The sequence below is a fragment of the Lichenostomus cassidix genome, chromosome 3 (assembly GCF_008360975.1).
Source record: "Lichenostomus cassidix isolate B80296 chromosome 3, HeHo_3.0, whole genome shotgun sequence".
NCBI classification, from domain to species: domain Eukaryota; kingdom Metazoa; phylum Chordata; class Aves; order Passeriformes; family Meliphagidae; genus Lichenostomus; species Lichenostomus cassidix.
Genome location: NC_139483.1, coordinates 43,274,770 through 43,285,046, shown reverse-complemented (window position 1 = coordinate 43,285,046; position 10,277 = coordinate 43,274,770). Strand labels below are relative to the sequence as shown.

General features: G+C 44.4%; 1 protein-coding gene across 2 annotated transcripts in view; it reads left to right on the top strand.

Annotated features, from left to right (window-relative positions):
* Nucleotides 1-292: 292 nt before the first annotated feature.
* The window catches only part of B3GALNT2 (beta-1,3-N-acetylgalactosaminyltransferase 2), a 31,079-nt gene continuing 21,094 nt past the window's right edge, over nt 293-10,277 (top strand). Inside the window, exon 1 of one of the 2 annotated variants that reach the window (XM_085055505.1) lies at nt 293-501. In XM_085055505.1, coding sequence (XP_084911631.1) covers nt 408-501 — 94 coding nt within the window. In that variant the 5' untranslated portion in view covers nt 293-407. The remainder of the gene's footprint in view (nt 502-10,277) is intronic. The other variant, XM_085055504.1, reaches the window with a different exon arrangement.

The window sequence follows — 10,277 nt, the reverse complement described above, 5'->3', positions numbered from 1 at the left end:
GAAGGGGCACTGAGCGGGCATGGGATAAGGATTAGCCGGGAGGGTTTCCCCACAGCTGGAGCCCGGCCGGGCTCAGCCGGGCGCTCTGGGCGAGGCGCCCTCAGCCCGTGAGGGGCACGCTCGCGCCAGCCCCTCTCCCGCGCCCCGCGCCGCGTGAGGCGCGCGGAGCCGCCGCGCTCCCTCGGCGCCCCGCGGCATTGTGGGGGCTGTAGGCGGCCGCCGCCGCCGCCCGCGCCTCCGCCGCCCGCCCAGGCCGGGGCGGGACTGCAGCTCCCGGCGGCCGCGGGGGAGCCGAGCCCGGCCCGGCCGAGCGGGGAGGAGCCGCGGGCGGCCGAGCCGGGCCGTCGCCCCGGCGCCGCTGGGAGAGGCCGGCGCGGAGGGGAAGGGGCCGGCAGCTGCGGCGGCCAATGCGAAACTGGCTGGTGCTGCTGTGCCCCTGTGTGGTCGGGGTCGCGCTGCACTTCTGGCTGCTGCTGAGCGGCCCCGGGAGCCACCCGGCAGGTAGGAGAGGGGTGGGCAGCGGAGGATGCCCGGGGCATCCGGGCGGGTTGGGCTCCTCGACCCTCCCTCCCCGAGCGAGGAGAGGTCGGGGCCGGCGGGGCCGGCGGGCAGGGCGCTGGCGGGGCCGGGGCAGGGCGCAGGTAACGGGGGCGGGAGACGAGGGGAGGGCTGGGGGCATGCTGTGGCCGTGGTCCCCGCGGGGAGCTGCCCCCGGAGTGCCCGCGGCGTTCACGGAGGCAGCGTGTCGTACCGCGAGCGGAGGAGAGCAGCGCAGGCTGCGCCGCTCGGAGCGGAGGGAGCGAGGGTGCGGGGCTGCCGCGGGTGCGGAGCTGCAGCTGCCGCTGCCCAGCGCCTCCTGCGCCGCCCTGCCTCCCGCCGCCACCGAGGCTCCTGGGGAAGAAATTCCCACCGATCTTCCTCGTGTCGCGTCATTCCCGGTCCTAGGAATAGCTCTTTGCGCTGCACTGTGTTTGCCTCGGCGGTCTTTAAAACCCCTGTGCTGCCAAAAGCTATTCATAGGAGCGGGTGTGATCCAGCGCCAGTGAAATCTGACCCCCGAGGGCTTACCTTGTGCTCCTTACAAAATGAGGTGTAGTTTCCAAGCCACAGATCTTCGTGCCTGGCGGAAACGGGCATTTGTTGGAACAGAAACTTTTGTCAGCTACCCACAGGTGCTGTTCAACAATATTAAAAAAATCTATACGTGGAGCCTTAATGGTGTTTTTTCACTTGAGATGTGCTTAGAACTGTTTAGTGACCCGGTAGCCTGTTCACTGGTGGTGCCTGTTCCCTGTGAAGGTTGGGCACAGCTGGGAGGAAACGAGAGTCTGCTGATTTCCAGTGGCAATTAATAATGCAAATATGAAAGAAGAAAGGTCAGTGCATTTGCATTGTCTGAAGGCTGCAGAGTTGGATGGGTGTCTCTGTGTTTGTATTCTGGCTCTTGCATATCGAATCAGCAGTGGTCACACTTGAATTATAAAAGAATGGGAGTTCTAATTGTTAAACTTCTAGCCTGATGTGTGTTTGAATTGCCCGGTTGGTTTTGTTCATCTCTCACAGTGCCATTTTGTAGCGTCAGAGCATTAATTTGGAGTTAGAAGGCACTGTGGAATCTCGTGATGACCCTTCCTGCATAAATGTGTTTTCCACTAACAATGGATGTATAAGACAATCCAAAAGTTTCTCAGCTGGAGTTGTGAGTGAGTGGTTTAGGTCACTTAAATGATCATTGATAAAGGTATTAGCAAAAGTAGGTGTAACACAAATTTGTGAAAGAGCAACTTAATAAAATTTGATGGCAAGGTTCTCTCTGTTGCTTACTACATGGATGAAACAACCCAAGGAAACTCTAGTTAGAATTTATTTTGAACGATTTACACAGAGACCAGGGACTCAAAAGGATAAGGGTTGCCTCTGGTGGAGTCACAAGGTTCAGGTGGATCCCCTTGCTTTCCAAACCCCTGATGGAGCTTAGGTGCAGCTAATTTCAGTCTTGGTATCCAACTTGATCAATGGTTTATATCTAAATGATTTAGCAGCACTTAATCCTTGACTAATTTAACATTTATAAAGTGATTTTACTTTCCTGAAAGTGAGTACAGTGGGTGAGAAAGGGTAGGAAATCCAGGTGCATGTTTCCTCCAGTACCTTAAAGTACGTGTGAGCTGTTGTAACTCTTTTTTAGAATGGTGCATTTGCAAATGTTCTAGTTTTCTTAAGATTTATGGAGGAATCGCCACACTACCCCATATTCATCAGGTACTCAAAAACTTTAATTCTCTACTTGTTCTCTGACATTGTTCAGGTGCCATCTTAACTTCTGCTTTGTGTAGTGCTTGCTGCCCTGCTGCTGCTTCCCCCACCTTTTCAAGGGAATTTCCTCTAATTAGAATATCACCTATAGATTGGTACAGTTTCACATGCTGAGGGAATGAGACTGTTTGTAAAAGTTCAGCAAACATGGGATGAGCAATCATGGGTGAATGTTTATATCCCTGTGGAAGTCTGTTAAATGTATATTGTGAACCCTCCCAAGTAAAAGAAAGTTTCTTTTTATCCTCCTGCAAGGAGACTGATCATAAAGGACACATCTGTCACACCTGGCACTGCTATCCACAGTGTGCAGCTGCTTAAAGTTGCAATATTGGGTACTGCAGCTCTGAATGAGGCTGTGTTGGCATTTAAGAGCTGATAATCAATTGCTAGATGCCACCTCCATCCAGTTTTCAGACAGGCCAAGTGAGATAATTGTGAGGGAAAGCGGGTTGTGGAAATAATGTGCTGTTTCTCTAAGTCTGCTGTTACCCCAGCAGTTCCATTTCATGCCGCAGCAGGAATCAGGCATTGCAGTGTATTGGTAATCTTTGAATCAGGGAGTGCAGGGACTGTGTGAGATACATGCACTGTACCCCCTGATGTCTGTCAGGTCTAGGGTCAACATTTGAACCAAAGGATCACATGCTGCTGACCATCAGGCACCAGGCTTGGATATTCAAAATACTGAAACCCAAAGTAGTTCCACTGTGATCTTTAGCTGCAAAGCAAGTAGGCAACATTTGCTTCTCGCCCAGGAGCCATAAATTAACTTTTGTGGTTTGGCTAATAAAACTTGCTCCATTCACTGCAGTGATTTTAACTCTATACTGTCCAAGTTTTATACCCAGTTTCTCAGCATTCTGTTGTGTTAATATTGAAATTTGTGCTCCCATAGCTATGTGGAATTTTATCAGTTGTTGTTGAGGGCCAACAGTAATCAGAATGTATTTTGCTTTAATGATGGGTCTAGGCTCATATTCAGAGGAATCTGAGGAAACAAAGAACCAGTGTTCCTCAGCTTGTTTCATTGGGGTCATCCCATATGTTCCCATCCAGTTCTTCAGGGGATACGATTGATTTCCTAATCTGTACAATGTCAGGAGGATGGAGAGCCCACATAAGCACAAATCTCATCTTTTCCTCCAATGATTTTTTCCCCATTTTCTTTTTTTAACTAATTTTGCAGGTGCTCTGTTTTCAAAGACAGTATTTTAATTCAGTTGCCTTTAGGAGTTTTATTTCTTCCCTTAGGTCTAGTACCATTTTATTGTTATTCTTGCTGTCTTGATAGGCAGCTTCTAACCAGGTGCCTAGCATTTTGCACATAATTCCCTTTCCATCCTTTATCTTGCCCCTAGCTACCTTTAGCTGTCCTTTCACAGCTGTACAATCATCCCAGTTAATATGACCACATTCTTCTGAGAATTTGGGACTTGGACTTATTCCATGCTTTCCTAAGTAATCTGTGCTACTATTTGCTATCCTGTCAAATATGCCAATTTGTCACAAATAAGTGGTTTGGGTTGCTTAAAGAATCACCGTCAAAGGTAGTAGCCAAAGCAGGTGTCACCTGGATTTAACCCGAGCTCACAACTAAGCACCATGCAGCCAACTCACTTATTACCTGCTGCCCCCAACCCCTGCCGTGGGATGGAGAGGAGGATCAGGGGAAAAAAAAAGGAAAAAAACCTCATGGATTGAGATAAGAAGAGTACTTCAACAATTGAAATAAGTGATGCATGATGCAATTGCTCACGACTCGCTGACAAATGGCCATCCCATCCCTCAGCAATCAGCCCCTCTCAACCAGCTGCCCCAGTTAAGGTACTGGGCATGCCAGTCTGTGGTATGGTATATTCCTTTGGCTAGCTTGTGTCACTTGTCCTGGCTGTGTGCTCCCTCCCAGCTTTTGGCAGAGCAGGGCTAACTGAAAAGTCCTTCACTTTGGGTGAGCACTACTGAGCAACAACTAAAACGCCAGTGTGCTATCAACGTTATTCTCATATTGAATCCAAAACACAACACTGTATCAGTTACTAGGAAGAAAGCAAGCTCTATCCCAGCCAAAACCAGGACAACAGGCTTAACATGAATTTGTAAAAGTGCAGCTTAACAACGCTCTGTGACAAGGTTCACTCTGTTGCTTACAATGTGGATGAAAAGTAGAAAGGAAAAAACTAGTTACAATTCATTTAGAATTATTTACACTGAGACTGAAGATGCAAAAGGGTAAGGGTGACACACCTGTTGAGTCATGGGATTCACAGTGGACCCCCTTGCTTTCTAAACTCCTGATGGAGCTGAGGTGCAGCTGGGTCTAATTTTAATCTCAGACTTGGTCAATGTTCAATATCTAACTGTTTTAGCAGCACTTAATCATTGACTAATCTAACATTTACAAAGTAATATACAAAGTGATAGGATTCACTATAATTGCTACAGTGACTTAATTATGCATCCAAGATAGCAGCATTCATGCTGTACTGGCTGAAGGGTATCTAAGTAAATTCACACATGCACGAACACTGACACAAAGAGATATATTTATATACAGAGACATATGGGTATAAATGTATAGACATATACCTGTTAAAAATTGCCCTCAAGTTCAGTGAAACTCTCATTTCAAATATCTTGGCATTTCTCAATGGGAAAGGGTTGAGCCTCAAGGAATGTAAGGTCTCAGCTCAGGCCCTAGCATCAACTTGGGGTGCTGATCCTCAGAACTTGGCAAACTGGAGGGTCTGTGAGCTCCAAGAGACATCCTACTCAGGGAGACGCTGGTGGGGGCAGGGAGGAAGGCACCAGTTGGAAGTTGGGGAGGGAGAGAGGAAGCTTTGCTTTTCAGAGTTTCCCTGTTTTGAGCAGTTCTTATTGGAGTTGATGTTTATTACTGTAAAACCATGCGGCATTGGATAATGTTAGGATAACTGGGATTTTTAATAAGTGGTGGTTTTTTAATACTGACAGGGCAAGTGTATGATTTTTGTGCAGGGCATATTTAGTTGTAAATAAGTACTGCTGTGAAGTTACTATTGAGAAATGTAGGAGGAGGAGAGGAGAGGAGAAATGATGCCTCCTGTAAAATGAGAACATATATCATCCATAGGAAAATGCTCAATACTGTACATGTGCTGTCTTTTTGTAGCCCCAATCCTTGCATGATATTTAAGGACAGGTCTGTCTCTTAGTCTTCAAAGTACCACAAAATGTACAAGCTGTAGGTATGGCTGCCTTGGCAGAAGAAAAAAGCAGATGTCCTCTGTTTTGTATTTTTTTTTATTATTCAGAATGTTTTAGGAATATTAATGAATTTGTATACAAGAGAAAGAAATGTCCCTATTTATTAAGCAGCTTCTTGAACCTGAAACTACTTAAGAGGGCCTGGTAGTGCCTGATAAAGCTGGTCTTGTTTCACTTGATTAATTTTTTTCCCTTGTTTTCTACTCCAGCTACTCTTTATTACCTATCACCTGGAATCCCTGGTGTGAGTAAAAGTTAATCTTATCATAGGGCAGTGTTTTACAATAGCTGTGACATAAAAATGTGTAATTTGTGTATTCTTTGGTATTTCTGTGTAGTGTTCATATGTCTCAATAGTTGTATACTATCTCAACAGCTGTGGAATTAGCTACCAGGAGAGGTCAAAGACAGAGTGAACAACAATTCTGTTCTTGAGGAGTCTAATTCCTCTCTCAAGTAATCATCACACATACAAGTGGAAATCTGTGAAAAAGTTGATAACCTGTTTTAGCGATTTATCTTGACTGCATTGACTCACGAACACAAGATTGGAATAGACATACACAACCATCCATTCTGCTTACTATTTCTATTAAGTGACTCTTGATCCCTGTAGTAAAATGGCAGGTGGGCAGCCTACATTTATTTAGTGAAGGGTTGGGGTGGCTTTTTGTTTTTTCGCTTGGATTCCTAGCAGTCATAGGAAGAGGCTGTTGCAGAAGCTTATTGTCCTGATTAAAAACATGTTCTCATTTCTAGCCTAAGCTTACTTGCAACTAGTTTATGCCCTTTAATTCTGAAGCCTTTCAGTTAAAAGGGTCTTTCTCCTCCTTCAGGTGCACCTTCAGCACGTAAGCATAGAGGTCAAAGGTGTGTTTTAAACCTCTGCTTTCTTAAGCTCAGCACTTCAGGTACTTCTAACTTCTAGTGGAAAATAGGCTTTCCATTTGTGGAAAATAGTTTGCTTTTGTTATCTACAGGTCAGATGGCTTTAAATGTAAGCAGTGTTCCTGTCTTCACTCATTCCATCTACTTTTCTTCCTTTGTTGGAAGCACCTTGGGTAATAAAGTCTTCCTTTTAACTACCTCTTGAAAGGCCTATAGTCTGCCTTCATTCTTGGCCCTCAGTTGTGTCTCTCCCTGTGCAGTGTTCAGACTTTCTCTGTGTTCGTGATCACATTTACCTCAGTGTCACAGAAGACAGAGTACACTTCTTGTAGGCAGTACTCAGTAACTGGAAAACAAAATAAATAGGATCAATCCTCTGACCATAGGCCTTTGTTTTAGTGTCCTGACTTTGATGGCTTCCTGCTTTCTTTTTGTTCATCAGTTAATGAGACTATAATTCACACTTCTGAACAAGATTTGTGCAAGAACAGACGTTCAGGTTTAAATGAAGTCCTTGTCTAACTGGTTACTAACAAGTGCTATTCAAAGGAAGTTCGTGAGTAGGAAGCTTTAGTTAATGTTTTATAAAAGTCTTAGATAAATGCTAATTATAAAATGACCTCAGAAACTTGAGAAGGAACAGACAGACCTGCTTTTAGCACTCCAGGTGGATTCATTGCTAATTGTGTGTTTTAATTGATGGCACAAATCTAACTGAGTAGGAAGTTACTCACTGTAGGGCTTCAGCTGCAGTGCCTAATCAGAAAGCCCCACACATTCTGTGTAATCTTCTGCTACTTGGCTGATGCTAATGCCCTTTAAGTCGTTATTCCTGTTATATTTCTGGGGGTGTGTGGCAGCTAAAAATTGGCCCTTTTGGTTTTGTTAGGTTCAATCTTCTACTAGTGAACAATTATGCAACAGATTAAAACCCACCATTTTCTGGAGTCTGCTTGTCTGCCATCTGTTGTCCTGTGGCTCAGCCTGTACTTCTTAAGGCACTAGCCTAATGGAACCAAAATAAGGGAACAACCTCTGAGGCACTCTGTAAGGAGAAATTTTGCCCAAATATGGGACTTTCTTAAGAGAAGATGTTGTCTGAAGTCTGGTAGTCCTATCTGTCAGGGCGTAGTATGCTTGGTCATGAAGTTATTTCATCTTTTGTAGTCGTGCAGAGACTTACAGACTGGTGGCCTTGGAAACTGAAACTCAACAGGTCAGGTTTGGCATTGGCATTAGATGTGCAGTTCTGCCTAAATTGCCAGTTGTTCCCCATCATAAGATCCTCATAAAACATTGTTTTTCATGGATGGGCCATCCCCAACATAAAACAATCCTCTATCTTTGATGGACACAAAATAATTAACAAAGAATATCAAATAAGCTGATGGTATTTTCCAAATAAATTGGGATTTTTTTAGAGGGTTCACTTATTCTGTGGGCTGATGTCTGAGACATTGCAAACTCCTAAGTGGCACTGGAATTGCATTTTTGTATTTTGGCACTGGAGCAGGGGCCAAAGAGGACCAGTTCTGCCAGAGTTGGCTGAATTAAGGTTTTCAACAGTTACCCTCTAAATTGCCCACTGAGTAGAAAAGCCAGAAGAGAGCAGGTAGCCTTCCTTGGGAGCAGGCTTTTGTTCCATGGCAGGAGGGATTGGTAGCCAATTTTCAACAGAAAAAGGTGCTATGCACTGCTTCCCCTGCCCTGCCACATCCCCATCCCTTCTCTCCACAAAACTAAAAAAGGAAAGGAGGCATCAGTTTCGGTGTCACAAAAAGGCTTTGCTTTGCTTCTTTTGACCTTGCTTCTGATGCTTTGGGCATTGCTCCCAGTTTTGTCTAGAAATGTGAAAGTATTGTATAATTAAGGTGTTTAGGGTATTATCACCCCACTACTATTACTACTGCCACTTGGGAATTCAGAAGGATCCTGCTGTCCTGTTTCTTTTAGGAAATGCTGGTGATGTACAACACACAAACAGAATCCTCTGTCTGCACAGGTTTTGTTCTTTGAATCTGTAAAGCTTGTTTAAAAGCTTGTCTGCCTCACGGAGTACTGTGCTCCTGCAGAAACCAGGAGTGCACATCTTGGTGATTTCTAGCTCTGGTATAAAGTAGCTACTGCAGGGAGGTCATGTTGCTCTGCTTGCAGCAAAACATGTAATGCAGATGAGCTGTAGCAGATTACTTTAAGTGAAGTAGATTAAAAGGGGGAAAGAGCTGCTTTTGCTCTCTGGTTTGTTCTTTTTCTGTGCTTGTCAGCGTTCTGTGAATACAAATCTTTATATTCATTTAATTCCTTCCTTTGTGTTTGTTTGGATCTTTTGCAAAGCAGCAGAGAAGAAAGAAGTATTAAACCCCAGGAATATGATTTCAAAGTCACAGAAATAGGCAGAGATAAAAACCTAGAATGTGTGGAGTGTTTTGTTTTGGAGGGGTGTTTTTCCTCTTTAGTCTTATCTTACAAAGTGAATTAGTTGAGAATATTCTAAATAACTTCTGTTTGGCCTACTTAGTTCTATTCATTGATTTATTCAGGAAAAAAAAAAAGAAAAAAGCTGCATTGGTAGCAGAAGATACAAAACCCAGCCTTCTGTGGAGCTCATTTATTTTAGTGGTTTCCACTGGAGGTTTTCTGGTGCCTGATATTGCAAGTAAACCTTCATTGCTGTTTCTCAGTGCAGGCACTAATGATGAGTCTTTTCTTTGTCCAGTCCAGTTGCATGAAATACTGAGACTTAATCACTTTGTGGACTGCATATTATGTCAAATTTGGCTGAAAATGACTGGCAAATTTAGTTGTTGACTGGGGACTCATCAATAGAGCTACTTGCAGCAAGACTCTGTTTGTTGACAAAATCAAGCTAAATGATCTCTCTTTTCATCTCCGTATAATGAAGCAAATATAATTAACAGCCTGACTTGACATTTTATTGAGAATCAGTCTCATGGGAAGAAGAGATGCATGTTCATTTTTGTAGTTTGGGATTTTGAAAAACTTCAAGAGCTGTTTGCTGCTGAGGTGGTTAAAATCTGAGTAGGGTCAGCAGACTGCCTGTCATCAGTGACCTCTTTCCATGGCCAACTCAACAGGAGACACATCTCTGCATCTTTAGCCTTATCTTCTAAAGGCACACCATTGTACTCTGCATATGCACTTGTTTACTTTTTCCTGTATCCCTCCCAAACTTTGATCCGTTGGTAGTTCTCAGTTGAGCTTAACAGACAGGTAGAGGTCCCAAAGACCAGCCCTTTCACCAAGTTTCATGAAAACTGGTGACTGAGAATTCTGTGAAAGCTTACTGAAGCTCATACTGAGGTGAAAACCTGTACCAATAAAAGTACGTGTATGGTCAGGTGTCAGAGAATTGTGTGGAAGCCTGTCCTTACAAATATCACAACCCAAAAAAGCTTCAGTAGGAGCTTATCATAAACAATGTGACACAAGGTTCTGGCAGACTGGACTCAGTAGATTTAGAGCTGACGGAGGTGCTCCTTACAGCTGCTAATGAGAATTAAATGGATCTCAGCAGCTGAGGGATGGCTGTTTCCTTTCATGTTTTTGTAGTTTTTGCTGTGGATTAACAGGTAGGCTTTGTGTATTTGTCTCAGGTTCTACTGAGAAGTCTTGGGCTAAGTAATGCAGCTGAGGTGCAGCTTTGAGTCAGGAAGAATTCAAAAGCAAGGCACGTAGTGGTAGTGTGACCTTTGGATTGGAAAGGCTTCCTCTCTTCCATACCTTTGGCCCACAACACTTTCAGGGTTTATCATGGAATCTGATACGTAGCTTTTTTCTTTTTCTTTTTTCACCCCCTTCACAAACCA